The sequence below is a fragment of the Balaenoptera ricei genome, chromosome 1, assembly GCF_028023285.1.
Source record: "Balaenoptera ricei isolate mBalRic1 chromosome 1, mBalRic1.hap2, whole genome shotgun sequence".
Lineage (NCBI taxonomy): Eukaryota > Metazoa > Chordata > Mammalia > Artiodactyla > Balaenopteridae > Balaenoptera > Balaenoptera ricei.
This window is the reverse complement of record NC_082639.1, coordinates 99960166-99983140: the sequence shown is the minus strand read 5'-3', so window position 1 is coordinate 99983140 and position 22975 is coordinate 99960166. Positions and strand designations below refer to the sequence as shown.

Below are 22975 nucleotides of genomic sequence, written 5' to 3'. Positions count from 1 at the left end.
CAAAGCAAAAAACTAGAAGTTATCCTGAATGCCTCTTCCTCCCTCACCTGTAATCAATCAGCAAGTCCTATTACTTCCTCCTTCAAAACATCTCAAATCTATGCACTTCATTTCCCTGCCACTACTCTACAGCAGTCCAAGAAAATTCCTCTCATTTAAAAAAAAATTTTTTAAGCTGTTTAAAAGAAAATAAGCCAGTCTCCTTTCCTTTCCTACCTTAGCTAAAGCATTAAAAGATAGGTTTAGCTCTCACCTGCTCATAATAAAAGTATAACATCTGCATGTCACCTTTCTTAGAAGTACACCGAAAGACAAGTTAAACTGGAATGATGGTGTTGAGTAGAGAGCATGAGCAGGCAAACTGTTCTAAGAAAGAGACATCACCTTCTCTGTAATACTGTAGCCCTAGAGCCTTAGGGAATTTATACAATAATAAGCTTTTGTTATCTATCATATTCATTGTTGAAAGAATAAATAATATTTGGCTACCCATAGCATATTAATCCACCATTTAATTTATTATAAAGAAGATGATAATTTTAATGAACTGAGATGTTTCCTAAATAACAACGTGGATATATGCATCATTACAATATATATAGGTATGTATATATTAGTTTCCTAGGGTGGCTGTTACAAAGTACCACGAACTAGGTGGCTTGAAACAACAGAAATTTATTCTCTCATGGTTCTGGAGGCTAGACGTCCAAAATCAAGGTGTCAGCAGGGCCGTGCTCTTAGACTCTGGGTAGTATCCCTCTTTGCCTGTTCCTAGTGTCTGCTGGTGGCCATCCACCCTATAAGATGAGTATCTTATAGCTGCAGCCCTCCAATCCACCTCCATAGTCATAAGGTGGTCTCCCCTCATGCTCCTGTGTCCCTTCTGTTCTCAAGGGCCCACCCTACTCAGGAGGATTTCATCTTAACTAATTATGTCTGCAAACGGTAGTGCTGGGTGTTAGGACTTCATACTTTGGGGGGCACACAATTCAACACCTAACATACACCTAGGTATATACTGTATTATTACCTAAAGTTACAAACTTTCAACTTGTCATGGTATTATTTATCTTTAAGGTAGACACAAGTATATTTCTGAAGTATGATACTTAATAAGAAGGGCCATATTCTTTCCGGTACCAGTTCTCCAGGACTGTGTTATTGCTACGGGTGAATTAACGACTTCATAAGTACAAGAAAAATAATTAGGTCAGTGATCCCAAATCGTAAATATTCTAAACCTATTATAAACAAGTATCGTGACTAAAGTAATAATGAAATTCCATTAAACTTCACTAAAAATCCATTTGGATTTATTTGACCAAAAGATGGATTGGGTATTATAATTTCTCCTCTGCCTCCTATTATATCTATTAATACAATAAAACAATTAGTCCTAAACTGTGATATATAAAGTAAAATTACATGTATCAAATCCTGTATTTCTGTTTAGTTACACTATTTTAAAAAACAAATAAATAAACAACAACAACAAACAGGTACTCTTGTTCCCCCTGGTGAAAAGATTCCTACAACAACTTGATGTAAAAACTCTGGGCAAGAAAGGAACTAAGTGGTACACACAGACTACACAAAACATCTACACAAAAAATGCTCTAGCACAACTGTTCTTTCAGGAAAATCATTCTGAGCAGCATACGTATGAATATCTCAGTGAGGCTCTACCACTGCTTAAAGAGAGGGGGCTCCACATAAGCACAAAGAAGAAATTCTGACCCTGTCCTCTCATCTAGTCAGGCCCCCAAAGTCAGAAAATGATCACAGGAGAGCTGTGACCTTTTAATATAATTTGCACAGATGCTGCTTCTTCAATCCCTACCAGTGACCGCGATGGAGAAAAACAGTATCTTAGAAGGTGAAAAGTTCGCAAACTGCAGATAATAAGAAAAAGCATACATATTCCCATTTAGCATTTCTGTAGTAATAAAATATTTCTATATTGTTTACTTACAATAAGAGGTTCCTTAATACCTTAAAAGTGCTGATGAAATTCTCATCTGCATTACACCACTTTGACAGTGGATTAATATGCTACAATTACACAATTTTTTATTCTTTAATTTAGTAAGAGATTATCCCAAAAGATTATCTATTGGCCTTTCAAAGATCTATTTCCAACTACTATTTTTCTTAATGATTTTTAAAAAGATAGAGTTTGGTTTACTAAAAGCAGTCCAATTTGAACCTCTAAAACAAGGATATCAAATAAACAGTAAAATATTATCTATCTAGAGACCAGGCTTCTGGAATATTTCCAAATCAAGAAACAGGGGAGAAAAAAAAAAAAAAAACAACCCTTATACACACATGTTCTAGGGGTAAAGAGCAACAAGGACAAACATAACAGAAGATAGAAGAACACCACCGTAGGTTCACACCCGACCCCCTGAGATTGGATAATCCACCAGGGAGAAGTTAAGGAGCACTGCAACCGGCTGGCAGGATCTATACAAGGTCCATTTTTTCTTTGGAAAGCAGAGAAGCGTGGGAGAAGCAATCAGAGTAAAGAGAAAACAAAACTGGAACGATGAGCACAGAGCAGCTGATCAAAGGCAGCTGAGGAGATTGAGGCTATGAGTTACAGACACAGACAGTCCAGATCTATAGCTGGCATCTTAGCAGTTCCTGAAGGCACAGGCAGGAGCTACACGAATAGAGAGAGATACCACCTACGTCCTGGGATTCTGGCCTTGAGGCTTAGGACATTTACACAATAACAAGCCACTCTATATACAAGCAAATACAATAGTCTGTGTGTTGTTTACACATGAAAAATACCACAGACTATATATATATTTTTATATATTTATATGAACATATATATTTATAATAGTCATCCTTTAATGGAGTTTTCAACCTTATTCTAATGTAAAATGTACTGGGGGAAGGGTAGGGGCCAAAAACCACAAGTTACAAAGCTCCATTCCCGCCCCCCCCCCAGAAATGCTCATACATCACACTTCTCTCTCCCTTCTTTACCTCCATCTCTACCCCAGAAAATCTGAACCCAAACTTTTCACATTGCTGTCTCCTCTTCATGAGAAAAAGGTATATAAACATAATGAAATAAAATTTCAGAAATGTTCCATTAAGGTTGGTAACATACAGAAACGCACAATTTCACATAATTCCAAGAACAGGGGATAAAATAGGGTTGGATCCCTTGGAGGCTGGAGCCGTACGATGATTCCAGAATGACTCTGGACCTTGGGAAGAGGAGTCAGTGGCCCTTCCTCCAGTGCTCTGCTATTAACACCACTCAGCCTTACATCATGCGTCAGTGTTTTCTGATTACTCATAGTTTCTTCTCCCGTCATTTTAGTGTGTACACGGTTCAGTGTAGCCTTTCCAACCTTGACTCTGCCTCCCCCCACCCACAATCAGTGGTGTGTTTGGTAAATGCTAACAATTCCCACCACAGCAGTGACAACAGTGCAAACGGCTGGGAAGGTACATGCAGTGGCAAACCATTATATAGTATCAATATTTCTGCCATACAGATAGAATAGACATAAAGAAAGTAGAGAGCACAGGTGGTAGTAAAATGTAATGAAATAATTAGGAATGACGCGGAGTCTTAAAAAAAAATAGTTGAACTCAAAGAAGCAGTAGAATGGTGGCTGCCAGCGCCTGGGGGATGGGGGAAGTGGGCAGAGGTTGGTAAAAAGGTACAAACTGTCAGTTTTAAGATAAATAAGGTCTGAGGATCTAATGTATAACATGGTGACGAAAGCTGATTAATACTATATTGTATAACTGAAATTTGCTAAGTGAGTAGAATTTAAGTATTCTCACCCCCCCCCCAAAAAAAGGTAAATATGTGAGGTGTTGGATGGGTTAATTAACTCAGTTGTGAGAATCCTTTCATAATATATATGCATATCAAACCATCACACTGTTCACCTTAAATATATTACATTCTGTCAGTTATACCTCACTGAAGCTGAAAAATCATAAGAAAATGATTAACATTGAGTAGTACCTGTTTTAAATATAATTTAGTTAATTATAATTTTATACAACTTATTATTTTTTTAATGGCTGTGTGGGACTACCAACTCACAAAATTCCTGAAAATTTAACAATCAATCTCACGAAACAGTACAGCCAACTCCAGTACGTCACTGCAAAACCTCTCAGCTGAGGCTCCAACCCCAATTGACAATTCTTTCCTTTTTGTCTTAGTTCAAATCCCCAGGACGGATTCTTACTGGCCCCATTCATCCTTTTAGGCCACAGAAATCCTACGTTGCTGACCAGCCTCTGAATTGGTTGCTTCAGCTGAGGTGCCTTCCCTGTCCTGGATGCCTGCGGCTTGCAAGGGGAGGTTGAGATCAAGTGATATAAAACAGATGTCGCAGGAGCAGAGACGGCAGGTAGGACAGACACAAGCTAACCTCGTACAAAGATCACTACAGACGTTAAAAATCCATCGGCCCTAGATCATTCCACCTACAGGCCATTTCAGAGAGAGAAGCTCACAGAAATGACAGTGAGTTATCAAGAAAGGGCTATATTGTATTTAACATACCATATTTAATAAAATGCACTCAGCATCCACCACCTTACAGAATGCTCTCCTGAAATGCAGAGGTTGGGAAATTAAAAACTATATTTTCCAGGCTCCTTTACAGCTAGTATTCAGGATGAGAATTTGATTCTACCCTTAAGATGCAGGATACAAAATACGGAAGACAGCAGCGAGGCAGAGCCCTATCAGCCTGTAGCTTTTAGCTGCTTTCAGCTAGCAAAGAAGGTCACAGACATGTCAGTGTCTAGTCTCCAGCTTCGAGGGTGTTGAGGGACAGTGGCAGAAGCAGCAGTGCCAGATTGATCATTCCGGCGTCTAATCACTAGTTCATAGGCATCAAGGAGAAGTTGTCACAGCAGTGGCCAGACGCTAAATTTCAAACTTCAAGTGGTTATGATGGCAACAGCAGTGGCTGCTGTGATCCCCTTGATCACAGCGACAGCGGTATTTTCTTGCCGTGGTTTCAGTGGTAACCTCCTGATTGCCACTTTCCCGACTATGGCAGAGGTGGCAATTCCCATGGCGAGTTCTTCCAAGGTGTCCTGGAAGTCATTCTCAGAGGCCTGGCCTAGAGCCCAGCCCTCCAGCTCCTCCAAAGATTCCCCAAGCAACAAATTCCCTGCATTGCATCCCTTCTGTTTCCTGCACTGAACCCTGACAGATACTGCAAAGGAGTTCATGGGGGATTGACTGTATACAGAAAGGTTTTTTTTCATGTCTGCACTCATGTTGTTCTTTCACAGACATAAAAAGGGCCCAAGCAAGATGTCACCATTCCCATCAGTCTCCCCAGAACGGCCACCGCAAGCCCCTTTCTTCAGTTTTGTCTCACATAGGTGATACCTTCTCCTCTGCTGTGGCCAGCTCACCATAACCTGAGACATCTACCTGCCCTGTACCCAGCAGGAGCACAGTCCCTCAGTTGTGGCAGTTATGTCAACTTTCATTACAGCCAGACAAGCTCAAGGACCCTGAACCAAAAGTGCCCCTGATGGTTCATCCACCACATCCCTGAGCAGTCCCTGGCCCTAAAACTCATCTTCCCCCACTGCATCCCCTAGTCAGTCAAGGGGAGAAAACAAATCAAAGTATAGCTGGCTCTAAATCAGAGGAATTCATCACCCCTCCAGGGAGAGGCAAGGATGGGACAGGAATAGCGGTCTACCACACAGCAGCACCCATTCAGAAGGACTCTCCTGAAAGCATTGTAAAGAATCTTCCTGATAAGAAAAATTTTTCAAAGCTAAAACAACTAACAGCAAAAAATACTTAAGTATTCAGCTGTTACACCAGCTAACAATTTTCTGACTATTTAAATCTTAGCCATAAGCTACAGCATTATGGAAGGCTAAAAATGCCCTGAAAACCTGAGGCATGTAACGGTTACAATTCTCTCTTGTGCTCCAACTTCTGGGTTACCACTGTCTCTAACGACACTCATGCATGCTGATGGCCTAACAAACTGAGTCAGCATGCTATACTTAATTCCAAAAGAATGCAGATTTCATAAAGAGACAGAAAATGTTTAACCAGGCTAATTCTTTTTTTTTTTTTTTCACAAATTTCTTCCAGAAATTCTCCTGCCAGAAACCAAAACAATAAAAGGAGCCTGAGTTCTAGTCCTGCTCTGCCAGCTTCGTGCTAAGCAGGGTCACCTGCCATTGCTAAACCTCAACTTATTTATCTGTAGACAAAGGGTACTGGCTGGATTGCTATGATTCCTTCCAGTTGAGTGACTGACTTTAAGCCCAAATAGAAAACATAAAGCATAAACACTTGAAGAATAAGAGGTGCCCGTACTCCACAGCCCGCTTTAACTGCCTCTTCAAAGGAACCACCTTACTGTGCAGTACTTGAAGGCTGAAAGAAGAGAGATTGACTTGAATACCATGAGTTATTCTTCTGTCTAGCTTGGCTAAATTTTATTTAAGCCAAGTATACTTTGAACAGAGTCTAAATACTTATTAAAAATTCCTAATTCCAAAACACATTCTTACATTCCTCAGAACATTTTCTAGGCTACTTGTCTCAAGATAAGTGTGCTAATACACACCTTCCCGGGGAGTGAATTTTAGAGCAAGTGAACAGGAAACACAAGAACAAGATATCCTTTCCAGTTTCAAGTACACAATTTTCACGAGTATATTTATCCTAAAAGTATCTGAGCTTTTACATATACCTGCTGAAAATATTTTCTGACAAAGATAGCCAGAATTAAGGCTGACTTTCTGTTTGATCAGTAATTCTTGGGAACAACTGCTTTACCATGCAGTTGAACTGTAAAGATTAATCTGCACTGCCACAACTTTGTTTAGAAACAGAACCAAGCAATGAAGATTTTAAGTACTTGCCCAGTGTTTTACTGCATTTAACACCCACTCAAACAATTTAGAATTGTGGGGTTTTTTTCCTTTTAATAGAGAAAAGGGAAGTAAGAGAGATTTTCCAGATATAATGAAATAATATTCTATCTGGAATGCAAAGAAGGAAGACTCAAAACTGTTTCAGCTCATAGTCCTCCTGTGAGTCTGTCTGACCTACATGCTAATCTTTCCAAACCTCAGTTTTCTCATGTGTAAAAGGGAGATGATAATCCCCAACTCATGGAAAGTAACAATACATGAACTTTTTACAGGAATACATGTATGCCAACACACACATTCTTATAAACCAAATGAGATGGGTGTATAAAACCCTGACATATGATGGTTACTCAATAAATGGCAGCTAGCACTATCATGACAAGTCCCCAAGTCAGAATATTCCTATTAGACTTAGAGCAAGGTTGTCAACTTAGAGTTGCCACCAAAGGGAGGTTGATGTGTCATTTCACTTATCAGCATTACATTGTGAGATAGCTCTAGTTAGCAAATCTAACTCTATTCAAAGGTAACTGAATCATTAGTATGTACATTCCAACTTAAATCAAACACTGAAATTAGTGAATAGTATCCTTAGCTAAAATTAATAATATTTTACAAAGTGTTCTGCCAAAAGCTACAGAGGCTCTGTGAGGAAGGCTATATTATTTTAACAGATTTTATGACTTAATATATGGAATTAATATTGGAGAACTCTGGTCCTAACAGGCTTCTGAAGTAGGAACAGAAATTTTCCAAATATGGTCTAAAGATACCCCAAGAGGGACATAAACTAACCTAAAAATCAAACCCCCTGCTATGATTCTTATTGACAAATCACACCCAATTCCATGGATGTTTGTTTTTTTGCACAGTAAGTGTATTTACCAATAACCTCCCAACATTTAACATTCACTAAAGGTTCAACTATCAGACAACACTTGGCAAAACTGCAAACTCCTACTGTGTATGTCATACATAAAGTGAAGGATGATGTTAAAATTGTTTTTATGGCAAAGCTGAAGACATTAATACCGTAATTAGACTATAAAAATAGCGAGAAAAGATATTCAGAGTACCCGCCCCTCTCTTTCAACCCTCCACCTCTACTCTAAGTACCTCTGTGGAGGCAGGAAAAAACTTAACAAAGGTGGTCAGACTCTATCCTACAAGTACCAGTAACTTTTTTGGTGATTAAACAGATTCATATTTCACTCTTAAGCAGTGTTTCAAACTTAAGAGTCAGTGAAGTAGTTCCTTTATGTATAACTTCTATGAGATCATGGTTAAAAGGTAATATTAGGGAGCCCTTAGAAATAACACAATAATAATTCAGTCTTAATTTATGTTTAAAAAGACCATTGTTTTAAAAGCAAAACATCTTAGAAAGCAACTGGTTTAGAATTTCATTTTCAAAATGGTACAACGTTAAGTTTTAAAAACTGCATTAACTAGACTAATTTTCTCAATGTCAAAGATAATTAAATGATCCTCCAAAGTATTCTATCTACGTAAGAGCAAGCAGCATTGATTTAGAGAATCTTATCTGATATAAAAAAATTCAAAGAAAACTGAAGAACAACCCAAGCTGCACTTTTAAATTATGCATATTAAGGTAGCAACATCTCAATTGTTTAAAGAGCCAGCATTTAGAGACAGCAGTTTTTAGATAAAAACATCAAAAATGATCATATTTGATAAAAATATATCAAAACTGGTAAATATTTGAGTAAAATCAATGCCTCAGTCGCAGTCTACAGCCAATATCTGGTCTTTAAAAATGAGAGCTTTATGACCACCGTGTACTGCTGTTGGCTTCAAAGTAGGAGAGATTAAATGTTTTAAAAGAGGCCGTTTCCTGCAGTGCTGCCTCCCCAGCATCCATCCCTTATCTCTTGGGGTTCTGGTACAGTTATTAATCACACTGTACTTTCTATACCCAGCTGCAAAAGCGGACATGTCACCAAGGCCTGACCAATCAGGATACCCATGGCCCTCTCTCCACAATGGGTCTGTGATGAGCACAAGGCCAATCAAAGTCTCAGCATAAGATTTGATTTGTTATTGGAGTCCAGAAAAAAGATGAGAAGCTTTAAGGACTCTGTATGACTTGGGGGGTTGAGAGCCACCTTTCCTGCTACCCAGCGCGGAGCTCAGAAAGAGGCCAGCCTGGAGGAAAGAAAGTCAAGTAACAGTCCTTGAGAACATGAGTTTAGCTCTTACTGTCCGATGCCTGGGTTTTCATGCACATAAGCCAATACATTTCTTCTTAGCCTAAGAGGTGTTTCTGTCAGGATTCTCAGTACAGAATCCTTACCAATACAGAAACTGACGTGAATCGAAATTTCTTTCCCTTCCTGCTGAAATCTAAGCTATAAAAAACAAAGCCAATTTAACACAGTTCAAGTTCAGAAATAGAGCATTTATTAATAAATGCTTATTTTTCCTCCCTTCTGGAGTATTTTCATTTCATAAAACTACTTCTGTTAAATGTCATCATGTATAGTAAAATCCCATTTTTCACAGTCACATGTAATTCCCAATCAGAACAACAATGAGATACAGGGTAACCTCTCACAAACTTCCTTGAAGCAGGAAAAATAATTATGTTTAAAATTCTCTGCAAAAAAATACAGCAAAGGGCCTAAGATGCCAGAAATTTTTAATTAAGTAGATCAGTTACTGTTCATATTGCATACCCAAGACGAGAAGAAGGAAAGCTTCTAAATAGAATGCATCCTAATTATTAAATCTGAAGCAAAATATCTTTCCAATTCCCATTACACAATATTAAAAACCCCAAACCCCAAATAAATTATAACAGAAAAGTTTAACCCTCTATATTCCTTACTGAGTTTCTCAATAGCATTAAGCACCTTACCAGCATTATTTATAGAAGAAAAAACATTTCAAGTTCTAATTAAAAAAAAAAAAAAAAACTTATAGGAGACAATTCATAACGGACCTACCTACACATTTAAACAATATGATTTTCCCTGTATTTTGCAATTATTCTATAATGTGGGTTTTGTGCTTTTACACAAAATAAAGTTTTACACACATGAAACACACACAAAAACTCCTGATATGGACTATACTGTAGACCTTTCTGTACTGAACATTCTTGCCCCATGTTTTGCTCCTCCTCTGCTTCTTACCTACTACTGAGAGGATCTTAATTCCACTCAACCAAGATATCCATCTTTCAAAGCCAGGCTGAGTTCAAAACTCTTCATAACTCCCTCCCCAACTATCCAAGTCAGAAAATAAGCGTTGGTGGTAAAGACTCTAACAAGACATAAAAAAGAATGAACCCTTTCTTTCACTTCATGTACACATTTAACTTCTATAACTCACTATGCATACCCAGGTGAGGATAATTTCTCCGAATTAAAAGATAGTTATTTTTTGTAAAACATATCTCTTTAACGCAAGCAAACTACTTCATCTGGTGTTCAACAAAAATATAGCAACTGGTTCCAGCACAGGTGGAAAAGCAGGCACGTAAGACTCATCCTAAAAATGGTACAATACAAACACAATGTATAAAATACAAAATTGCATTGTAAAATACACTGTAAATAGAACACAGATACAACCTATTTTAAGGGCAATTTAAGCTTGAGAACTTTTCAAAAGATAATTTTGTTTATATTTGATTTCCCTCTTTTTGTCATGACTTGAGCACCCTTTCTCTCCAAGATGCAACTCCACACCACTTTTTGGAACAGCATGCTGAACAGCCAATTAATTACCCCAGTTTCCGCCAAAATTCATACTAAAACTTACCTAAAGAGTTTTGTTTAAGTACTGGGAGAAAAGTGAAAAAGGTAAAATCCTTACTACAGGTATTGCTTACCAATGAATCATGAAGCTCCCAATAAATTGAGAGCTTCCTGAAAACAGAGGCCATTTCTGACTCATTTTTATATTTTATGTTTTTATATCGCCAGTGCTAGCTCACACAGTGGGTTCACCACTAAATGTTTGAGAAGGGAATGAATGCGCGCCAGTAATAGAACTTTTATTTTTTCTCTTTATAAAGTAAAATAAGCACTTTTGGGAAAACATTCCGAATATTTGTTCAAGGAGAAGAGGAACGAACTTGCCTCTCTTCCCCCACAAACAAATCTCTCACGACACCAGCCTCCGAGCTACTGAAAATCTTACCCTTAAGAACAGTTTTAAATTAATGGCATTCATTCTCCCTACCAAAATGTAGTCTTGCAAGGAGATTATTTCTCACAATTTTAGAAGAGAAACAAAACTAATTAACTAATTATAGAAGACACAGTTCTAGTCTTCAATACCAAAAGTTATCCTTTGTCAAATCAAAACCAACCAAAAACTGACTTGGAAATTGGCAGAGTTTGAAACTGGTGGGTAATATTGAAGAGTGGTTCCTAAAAATGAAGTTCTCCTGCAACATACTCTCCAAACACTAAGCGCCCACAAAATTTACGAGCACTTAGGGGTTATATAGTAAACGCATTATATGAAACTATTCACCTGAGATTATGCACTGACTTCATAAGCCAGATACTCGAACAAATGGAGGAGATCTGTTTTACCATATATGCGTGCGTGTGTGTGTATGTATAAATTAGAGACCGGGAAAAAAAAAAAAAAAACACTGAAATTTGTCTCATAACAAGAGGTTTTATGAAGTACATTCCAAGACCTCAGAAGAAAAACAATTTATATTCCTCAGGAACACAGAGTTATGTTCCATAAAAATCAGTTTTAGCATTAAACTGAATAAAATAAAAATGATTTGAAAAGTGAAAGAGCCAAACGTAAAGAGTTTGTTTGTTCTGCCACTGTGGTATAAGCCCAATAGTCATCTGAATTGAAGGTGCCAATGAATAGGGTCCAGAACCCAAACCTTGAGTTATTAAAACCAACTTGAGACCCCAAAAATTGTTACCAAACTTTCAAAAAGCAGGAAAGTTTCAAATTTAAGGTTTATCAAAATTTGATACTATTTTCCCTAACAAAGGGGCTGCCTCACCCAGTCTGGTGTTTCTATTGTTTAAGAAAAGGTAATGAGAATTTTTTTGAATTGCAAACCTCCCAGGCTAGCAATTTCTCTCACCCTTCCCTTCTTTAAATGTTACAACCACCTAAAAAGAACTCACCACAAGTCCCAAATAACCCACTAAACCAAAAAGAGTAATAAAAAGATCCAAAAGTTAAGAGAATAAAGGGGTAGAGTTATTCATTACTGGCATAACATAAACATCCTTACTTAAATAAAGATGTTAAAAAAAAAAAATCCTTATTTGAAAGCATTTCGTAATGTTTCTTCACCAATGGGGAAAGTATTTCTAGGAATGTGCTCATTTTAACAAAATTCCCTTATAAACTGGGTGTCTCAAAGAGTCAGTGGTGAAGACTTTTACCTACATTTAATTAACGTTAAACAAGATTCAAATTAGCTTTTGTTTAAACAACTGAAAGATTGTTCCTCATGATTTTTATCTCTAGATATAGTACCAGACAGGGTAGCAAATGCACTATGTGCATGATAAAGCAGTAGACAAGGACTTCATGTACTTATTGTATCAATACTTAATCTCTGGAATAAAGTCCACATAATTTACAACTGCTGAAATGTGTGTTTAAGATATATGAAGCAAATATTCCATAAAACTCTGCACGATCATAGTTTGGGGAATTGTAGAATACAATTAACTGCTTCTATCATTAATCAGAATAGAAATTGTTTAAAAATATACTCTGAAGTAAAATCAAAGAAACTAATCCTGGTCACAGGACTATATCATGAAACAATTCCACCAGAGGTCCAAAGTTCAACTTCCTTTACTACAGGGAACATACAAAGTTCAAATTCAAGTGAAAACTTTTCTCTTGCAGAAAAGTAAATGACAAGGTTGTAATTAAGAAACAGGTGACAATTTGAGCCAAGAATTAGGTGGAGCAGGAAAGTACTGAATGCTAAGTACTACATTAATAAGAAGAATTCAATGAGAAATTTCCTAATTCTCTCACAAAAGCCTCAGATTAGGAACCATATTTTAAAGAGTTACTTTCAAATCTCCATTAAAGATTAGAACAAAAGAAAATAAATAAATAAAACCCCAAGTCAAAGCGAAAGATAGTCACTACCAGAAAGAACCCTTGTTAAATCATCTGGGTGAGGGTACTGGCTTTGGCTGAGCTCCCTTTAACATCTACTAGATGAAAGGAGAAATCAAGAAAGAAACGGCGCTATACCAGTCATGTCCTACAGTCCAGCTCATCCTTCCACCGTGGACTCTGTCAGAAGACAATATGAGGTCACTGCCCACTAATAATACATCTTATAGAAATGGCTGAATCTACTCTTGCATTGTGCTAGTTTCTAAATGGCATGTTATAGATATAATTTAATAAAGAGTTATTAATCAAGACAAGAGACAGAGTGCTAATTAGTACACTTTAAAATACCTTATTAAATTGAAAAATTCATTTCTCTCACAAAGTTTAGATAAAAGGAGGGGAAAAAAACTCCAATGTGCAGGGCAAGTTCCCTTTTAAATTCCCTTACTCTGTATTTTCATACTTTTCAAATTTAATCCCAACAGTATAAAATCTTTGCCTCCTCTGGAGATAATATATATGCTGTTTATAATCACACTCAAAGTTTTACAAATAATCTCTTCAAGTTCTTAATTTCTAATATTTAAAGTCATGTGCTTAAACCTGCAAAAATCTTGCTACTTTATAGCAAATGTTGTTTATGTAAAGCCATTTAAGAAACAATTTAATATAATGCCTAACATGAGGCTATTAAGAAACAAAGAATGCTATTTTTCAAAGAAATCAACAACTTGCTTAGAAACAAGAATATTAATCTCAGATGACATATAGTGGTATCCTTTAGAAATTATTGAAGCAGAGTATATCTTTAAAAAATAGGTGTACTATTCAGAACTTTTATTATTGATTACAAAATGTGCTATACCCAGTACACTTTATTTTGGCTAAACATTTAAAATAGGACAATATGCAAGAGGGAAAATTTTTATTACTACAAAAATGTCAACTACATTTTGGGGCTTTTTTTTTTTTTTTTAAACACAGTTAAGTAACATTACTGACTACACTCTAAACTTTGAATTATTTTCTTAAATTTTATATAAAGGCTGAGAAAATGAACAACATGCGGACCAGATTAATATCAATGAAAGACACATTTTCCCAGTCTTCTAAAAGAATCACAATAACTTGAGAATATATCAACTTCCTCCTCTATCATCTTTTAAACTATTTTTGAAAATAAGTTATACTCTCGTATATGCCCCCAACTAATCAAAACAAAACACAAAGCAATGATGCAAATGTTCTCATTACTCCCTAACTCATGGGATTTGAACTAAATCGCACTTAGACCAGTAATGCTGTATATATAGTATTTTGCATATTACAGAGAGTGCCTGACTGGCTGAATTATAGCCCCCAAAGCCTTTCCTCTACGCTTCATATATGGCTCTAAAAGTTTGAATTAAGAAAGAATTTTTTAATTCAAAATATATATATATATATATACAGAAAAAGATGTCTGAAGTCCGCCAAAGTTTTTTAAATTAATAATAAAAAGAAAACCTCACATAAACCCATAAGCTTAAAATGAATGTGATGGAATAGACCATATGAAGAAAATCTTAAGATTGCAGGGACATGTGAGTGTGTGTGTGTATACATCCACAATACACACACATATGGATATTGCAGCACAAGCCATCAGTTCCCATTAAGCCTAAGGACTACTAAAGAGATATTTCTAAAGTGAGCTGCTGAGAAAGAAGAAAAAAAAAAAAATGTGAGGGAGACAACATGTTAAATTTTTCTCCAGAATTTTCTAGCATTTTGCAGTGTAGAGATGGACTGATTTTCTAGCCCAAGTCATAATTAAGCATACCATTATATTTTGAGGCACTGTATATTCAGTAGAACACGTTCAGAAAAAAGTTTGATTTCTATTAACGTTGTAGTCATAATTCTCTCCCCTACAAACATCTCAGGAAACAGAATCACATTCTGCCAATGCTGAAACCACCAGCGATGCTGTAAACAACAAACACATGAGGGCTATTACCTCCTATCAGATATCACTGTACGCAGTCTGATCAATGCTTTGAAACTGGCAAGTATGCTATAAACGTAACGAGCTCTGCAGCAGATTTTACTGGCATAAAAGACACCTGGGCAATAGGGGCCTTTGCAACCCACCACTTCAACAAAATTCCGTAAAATCAAAGATTTACAAAAGATTTTACTCCTAGGAGGCACCTAGGTCTTCTTTGGAAACCCAGACTATTCAACAGCTCCCTGCAAGAACACACCATTCTGCCACGAATCGCATATTGCACACCATCGGTACCCAGACACCTGAACCACCTGGGCTGACAAGAGTTAGGCTGTCAGCTCGGAGGTATTGCTAGTGTGCAAGAAACACTGAAGGAGCTAAGCTCTCCCAGGTACACTAGGTGGTAACCTTGGCACCAAGTGCCTTAGTAGTAAAGATCTTTTCCCCTATTACAAAATGCGCTAAGACTGTTCCAAAGAAAATGCTACAATCCTGAGGACCTCTTCCACAAAGGAGAGCAGAAAAGCGCTGGTTTTTTCCTCTAGTCAGAAACTGCGGTGGGAGATGGAGCTACAAATTAAGGAAACCCAGCTTCTGGTGGCAATCCTGTGACAGCTAGCAGAGCAGCCCGGCCAAGCCAGAGCTCAGTTTTCCTACCGGCAAAATGGGAATCACCACCGCCACCCCTCCCCCTCGACAGGGAGCCCGGCACACCCAGGAGGTCTAAGATTACCCCGGACGACAAGCGGTGGGGTGGGGCCGCCGCTCCCCAGACGCCTACCCCGGACTCCCCCCACCCCGTGACAGAAAGGCAGGGCTGGCGTACCTGGCTTCACAGTCTTGAGACGGATGGGTTCGCGGAAGTGGCGGATGACAGCCAGGGTGTCCCGGTTGGTGAGCCCGCTGACAGGCGTCCCGTTCACCTCCAGCAGCACATCCCCCGGGCTGGGCGCCTTGCCCGAGACGACGCAGCAGGTGCCCCCGCCTGGCTCCTCGCGGAGCCGCCCCAGGTAGGGGAACTCGCCGCGCTCCGCGCCGCCCCGGATCTCGGCGCCCAAGTCGCCCGGGGGCCCGGGCCAGGACACCGCGCACTCCTGCACCTTGCTGAGCCAGTGCTTCTTCTTCTTCAGCGTCTTCGACATCCCGAACCCCGCTGCACCATGGGGGAGACCCCGCGCGGGCGCCGGGGGCGCCGCTCCGGCCCCCTCTCACCCTGGGGGCCCCGGGCGGCCCGCGCAGCCCGGAGAGGGGGCCTCGCCGCTCCGGCACCCCCCTGACCACAGCCCGCTGGGGGCCGGGCCGTTCCAAGCCCCGAGACGCCCCTCGGACGCCCCGCCCGGCGGCGTTCCCCGGGGCTGGCCGGGCTCCGCGAGGGCCAGCCGGGTTAGGCTGAAGAAAAGAGAAGGGGATTGTCCCCGGGCAGCTCCAGAGGGGTTTCGGGCGGGGTCACAGCCGACCGCTGGCCCCCGGGCTCCGCGCCGGAGCGGCGGGAAAGGCAGAAGCAGGGGGCGGGGAGGTAAAGGGGGAAGAGCCGGAACGGGAAAAATCCGTCGGGGGCGCGCAGAAGCGCGCGTAGACCCGTCGCAGGATCGATCGTGGACGCTGCGGAGCTGGAGCGCTGAGACCAACGCCTGCCCAAGCTGCCAGGAAACTGGCGCTTTCAAACCCGCCGCAACCTCCTCCTCCTCCCTCTTCCCTTCCCCCCGCCCTCGCCCATCCCTCATCCAGAGCCCCGCCCCCTCCCGCCGCGCGGCGCCCGGCGCGCTGCCGTCACGGGCCAGGCGCTTGGGAACGAGCCCCGCACTCGACTCCCTCGCCGGGGATTGGCCCCCGGCGGGAAGGAGGCGGACCCTTGACGAGAACGAGAACCACCGACTGGTTAGTGGGAGTGGAGGAGGCGGGCACTAGGATGACTGAAGTTTAAAGAGGGTGGAAAAAAGAAGTTTGAAGAGTGAGGGAGGGAGAGAGGAGGGGCTGGGGAGAGGGACCGGCTCCAGATCGCAGGGCTGAGAGAGGCCCTCCGTGCAGCGGCTGAGCCAGGAGAAAACTCGGATAGGAAGAGCAACCGAACTCCCCGAAGTGGAGGCGTGGCTGGCAAGCCGGGCAGAGTGGGGGAAGGAGCTTGGAAGCCTGCACGGGGCACAGAGGAAAGCGGGTGTACTTTGAAGGGGAGACGACGTGCTGAGTCCCAGGGCAGAGGTGGCGGAGCCTCGGGGTGGCCAGTTACAGCCGACCACTTACAATGAGTAGATGTTTCTCGTTCGTTCATTTCTTCAACAAAAGTTATTGAATGTCCATTGAGGCAAAGACACCGGAGTCTGGTTGATGGAAGGTAAAATAGAGTCCTGCATACTGCTGTGTGACCTCACGCATATTAGACAACCTCTCTGAGCCACGGCATCCTCGGCTGATAAGTGGAGATAATTATACCCTTCCAAGTTGTGAAGATTACATGAGGTACATATAAAACATCAATGTAGTGCCTGACAGGGGGTGGGTACTTCTTACCCTTTAGTAGCTGATAAGGAGAAGTATGACTTTATCAGACATTGTGCTAGATACTGGGGTTCAGGGATGAAGAAAACGGAGGTCCTGCTTTCTAGGAGGTCACAGCCTAACAGGAGAGACTGACAAGTAAGACTGCTTGAGATGAGGTAGGGTGGGGTGGGGTAGAAGGTGGATTAGGAACCAGCCTAGTAGCTAGCAGACCTGGGCTGGAGTCCTGGAATGCTGCTTACTTGCTGTTTGACCTTGGCCAAATCTCAGTTTCAAGTTTACTCACCTGTAAAGGAGGTGGAGCGAGAACTAACAGTGAATAAAGGGCATCTTAGATCCCTTCCAGCACTAATTTTTCACAAACAGTTCTTGAGCTTTCTCTCCTCCCTGACTTGGCTCACACTCTCCCCTGTCTTTGTATTTAAAACAATTCTATCCATCCTCAGCCCAAATGCCATCTCTTCCAGGTCACCTTCTCTGATACCTTGTCCTCAGGTGGAAAGTGTTTTCTCTGAGCTATGATACTTTCACTTTTGCAGTATGACACTTATTTATGTAGTCTCCTGTCTCCCTTTAATGGTTGGGGAAAGCCCTTTTTTAAACTATGAATAACTCCACAGTATCTCACCACATCTCAGATAGACTGGCCCAAGCTTCAACAGCAGCAGTGATTTTGTTCACACCATTGTATCAGTCAGGGCCTAGGCAGGAAACAAATGGTACTTTACAAAGATGTGGACAGGGTGTGGGAAACCACAAGAGAAGTGTGGAACCCTGGGGCTACAAGCTCCTAGAGCTATAGAAGCAAGGGGAGGGAACAGTTACCAAAACTCATCACAGAAAAGGCAGCCTGACAGGAGCCTGTGACCTTCAGTCAGGGATGCAGTCAGCCTAAGTAATCACCCAAGGACAAAGCTGGAGGATTTATCTCTCACCTCCCTCCTCCGTCCTCCTGCTGCTACATCCCAATAACCAAATCCAACCAGGAGCCAGAGGGCAAGAGAGCCTTTTGAAGCGGTCCCTATCAGTCAATCACACAGAGAAGAGGAAGCAGCGCATCTGGAGAGAAAAAGGAAAATACCTAGCACAGACATCATGTGGATTGCTCAGATTTACCCAGATCTGAGGCAAAGCTGGAGTATTTTTTTCTGAACTACTACCTACACTAACAGATTCCTGGATGAAGTCGTGATAACCTCCACCTCATTTATTTTTGCAGCAGTTCTGGGAAAACATCTTCCCTGCCCAGAATTTATCCATCAGGATACCTTTGGCCACAAGGAACAGAATATCTAACAGTAGCTTAAAGCATGGGGTTATTTATTACATCTTTAACATGAGGTTCAGATGAAAGTAGTCTCGGGGTTAGTTCAGCAGCACAATCATATCATTAAGGACCCAGGCTCTTTTTGTGCCTGCTGTCTAACATCACGTTCATGTTGGCTTTTATCTCCAGGCTTGTCATCTCTAGATTGCAATGTGGCTGCCACAGCTCCAGACATCACATCCTCAGAGGTCATTGTACAAGCAGGAAGGGAGGAAAAGGCACCACTGCTCCCATTTTTATGAAGGAGAAAAATCTTTCCCAGACTGCCCCCCCCCGCCATAGAATCTCCCTTATTGGCCAGAAAATGGTCACGTGCCCACTTCAGAGCAGTCACTGACAAAAGAAAATGGAATTGCCACAGTTCATTAATTATGAGTCACGCCCAAGCAAAATAGGAGTTCTGTTTCAGAGGAGAAAGAGGGAATAGTTAAGTAGGCACCCAACAGTGTCTGCCACATGCCTCAACCAAGAATAAGTTATATTGACTCTTTTTTTTAAATTTATTTTATTTATGTATTTTTGGCTGCATTGGATCTTCATTGCTGTGCACAGGCTTCCTCTAGTTGTGGTGAGCGAGGGCTACTCTTCATTGCGGTGTGCGGGCTTCTCATTGCAGTGGCTTCTCTTGTTGCGGAGCACGGGCTCTAGGCACATGGGCATCAGTAGTTGTGGCACGTGGGCTCAATAGTTGTGGCTCACGGACTCTAGAGCGCAGGCTCAGTAGTTGTGGTGCACGGGCTTAGTTGCTCCGCAGCATGTGAGATCTTTCCGGACCAGGGCTTGAACCCATGTTCCCTGCATTGGTAGCATTGGTAGGTGGATTCTTAACCACTGTGCCACCAGGGAAGCCCGCTATACTAACTCTTAACAGAAAACTGCAGTGATCAGGAGCTTGAGCTCTGGAGTCAGACTGGAAATCTCAGCTGTTCTACTTACTAGCTCCGTGATCTTGAGTAAACTTTAATCTTACCTAACCTCGGTTTCCTTATCCACAAAATGGATATAATAAGAGTACTCACCTGAGTTGTGAGAACTGAATGGAGCTATTTGAGTCAAGCAAGCACTTAACATGTGGTCATATAAACAAACACTCAAGTGACTTTAGTTTGTGCTAAATAGTAATACTTGTGACAAGGCCAAAGGCATTGCTAAATCACCTTTATAACTCCGTAAGTATTCAATTCACCCATCTTAGTAAGCTTAGGTTCAGTTTTAAAATAGTCTAGAAATAAGCTGCCCACCCCAGTGAATTAATTCTGGTAGGATACGATTCTGGAAATTACTACATAATTAAAGGAGTCACATTGCAAATGTCTCTCTCTAAAATGGCACCTAACCAAATAATCAGATCATATCCATGTTTATCATTGTTTCCCAAACCTAATGGTTGGCTTGATAGTTGTGATTTCCATAGGGGAATATTAATAAGCTAAATAATATGGAAACTGGTTTAACAACAATAAATGATACAGTTGAATATGATGATCTCCAAGGTTTCTTTGGGCTACTTCTATCCATCTAATCTATGGAGATAAAGATAGATGTGTTTCAATATGCAGAACACATGAGTTAGGTCCCAAGATGGCTACAGTGGCTCCAAATAACAATATCCAATGACTGAAAGGAAGGAAGTGTCTCTCCCTTCCTCATTTCGTTTTAGTAGATGAAGGAAACCTTTCCCCAAAGGCCCCAGCAACACTTTCCCTCCAGCTCATTGGCTGGACTTGCCCAAATGCCCTTTCCTAAACTAAAGATGCAAAGGGTAATGAAATACTTTTATCCAGTTTACCCCTCTAGTGCTCAGAGGGGGATCCAGTGTCTTGTAAGCTGTATGGCTGCACAATATCTGAACACAGTTTGGCGGGGAGGAAGTCTTTTAGCAGATATGAAGGGGAGAGATTGCTCGATTTGCTTCTAATTTACATACACTCACACACACATACACTGTTTGACAAGGTGGAAAGTTTGTTTTGTTTTATAATATTGCTGAGTGTTCCTAATGAGAGTTAGGTATACCCTGTAAGTGGAAAACTTCAGAATGGCAAGTATAAATTCTCACATTTTCTCAGATGACCCGCGCTTTGTTACTCCTTTGTACAAGCAGAGATGCATCATATTGAGGTTTGTGTGCTGACAGCTCCAGGGAAATCACTCACATCAGAGTCTCTGTGAATAGTGCACCTGGAGTCGTGTGTGGCACTGTGCCAAAGCGAGGCAAGTGTAGGGAGAAATTTTTATTTATTTTTATATTCTCACTATTTCTTTCATGGAAACCTGAATCTCTAGTAACAGTCAATCAAATCATCATATTTAACGATGAAGTCTTTCTTAAGTATTAAGGTGGCAGAGGGTAGGGGAAAAGTGGAGTGGAAAGATAAAACAAATATTTGCCTCCTATACAGAATACAGGAACATTTATCCTGTTCTTATTCCCACAGATGATAATAAAATCATCTTGAATTTAAAAAATTCTGATCCACAAAATCTTTCACTGCCTTAGAAAATGTTCATACTGACCTGTATTGTGGAAATTATAATGTAATGCAGCCTAACATTAATAGCCTAACTGAATTTAGGATTAATTATCCTACTGTATCTTTACATTTTATTAGCATTTTTATTTGCCTAGGCCTATGGACTAATTTGTACGCTAATGCTAAAATATGCTCACTTATGAAAGCAAATACATGGAAAATTTTATTTCAGTTAGACAAACTAATTTATTGTTAAAATCTGTATCACTATGTTTCATACATAAATGTGCATTTTTGCCCATAGGTGCACTTACCTGCAAATGACCAGATTCACAGAACAACAGGAACATTCAGAACCAAGTGCAGTGCCAACATGCTTTGAAAGGGGGGTTAGTTAAGCAGTCAAGTGTCAAGTTTGCCAGACAGAGCAGGACAAAGAGAACATTGAATGAAACAGAAAATACCAAAGTAAACCATCTTTTATATTTCAGCTTAAATACAACCTCCTGCTCAAGACCAGCCTTGAATTCCCACAGCTGGGTGTCATTTGGATGTTATCTTATCCTTCTCCAAAACCAATAGCATGTTGTTGCTATGTGTTTTCCAGTAGACCTCAAGATCCTTGAGGGCAGGGTCCCTTTCTGATTCATTTGTGTAACCCCCATCGGGCTGGGCCCTTTATCTTTAGTGACCACTCATTCATTCATTTGTTCATTCATTCAAGTACCTGTTATGCGCAGGCATTGTTTTAGGTGCTGGTTTACAGCAAGGAACAGACGTACAAGGTCCCTCCTTTCATGGGGAAGAAGACAGTGTAGGGAAGGAAAAAGTTTTCCTCAACCCTCTTAGGATTCCTGGCTGGATCTGAAAATTAAACTGGCAAAGACAGATTAATAGGAGAAAAATATAGAGGACTTCCCTAGTGGTCCAGTGGTTACGACTTCACCTTCCAATGCAGGGGGTGTGGGTTCAATCCCTGGTCGGGGAGCTAAGATCCCACGTGCCTCGTGGCCAAAACACCAAAACATAAAACAGAAACAATATTGTAACAAATTCAATAAAGACTTTAAAAATGGTCCACATCAAAAATAATATTTTAAAAAAAAATAGAAAAGTATACAAATTTATGTAATATAAGTTTTGTAATATATGGAAATGAAGACCAGAAGAAATGGTAAACCTGAGCGTTTTTATGCTATTGATGAACAGTGGGAAGTCGTGGGAAAATATGATAGGGCAAAGAGGATGAGCTAAGTGTAGTAAACTGGGGGAATTTAGCAAGGCCTGTCTGCTCAGATTCTTTCCCATTATCTGTCCATCTTGGATATGAGGATGTTTCTTTCCTGCAGGCAAAGGGAGGGCACCTCCCACCTGAGGGTCAGATGAGCTGTTTCAAGGATGAAGGCCAGGGGGACAGAGAGAACTTCCTGCTTCTGCTGGTTTCTTCACACTCCTTCAGCTTAAAATATTCAATATGCCAAATTGCCATATTTTGGGGTATTGTGTCCTGAACCGCTCCAAAGAAGATATACAGATTGCCAACAAATACGTGAAAAGATGCTCAACATCACTAATCATTAGAGAAATGCAAATCAAAACTACAATGAGGTATCACCTCACACAGGTCAGAATGGCCATCATCCAAAAATCTACAAACAATAAGTGCTGGAGAGG

General features: G+C 40.6%; 1 protein-coding gene across 6 annotated transcripts in view; it reads right to left on the bottom strand.

The window, feature by feature from the left end:
* The window catches only part of MAGI3 (membrane associated guanylate kinase, WW and PDZ domain containing 3), a 255902-nt gene extending 239202 nt beyond the window's left edge, over positions 1-16700 (bottom strand). For all 6 annotated transcript variants that reach the window (XM_059928156.1, XM_059928164.1, XM_059928174.1 and 3 more), the window contains exon 1: positions 15831-16700. In XM_059928156.1, coding sequence (XP_059784139.1) covers positions 15831-16146 — 316 coding nt within the window. In that variant the 5' untranslated portion in view covers positions 16147-16700. The remainder of the gene's footprint in view (positions 1-15830) is intronic.
* Positions 16701-22975: the final 6275 nt, after the last annotated feature.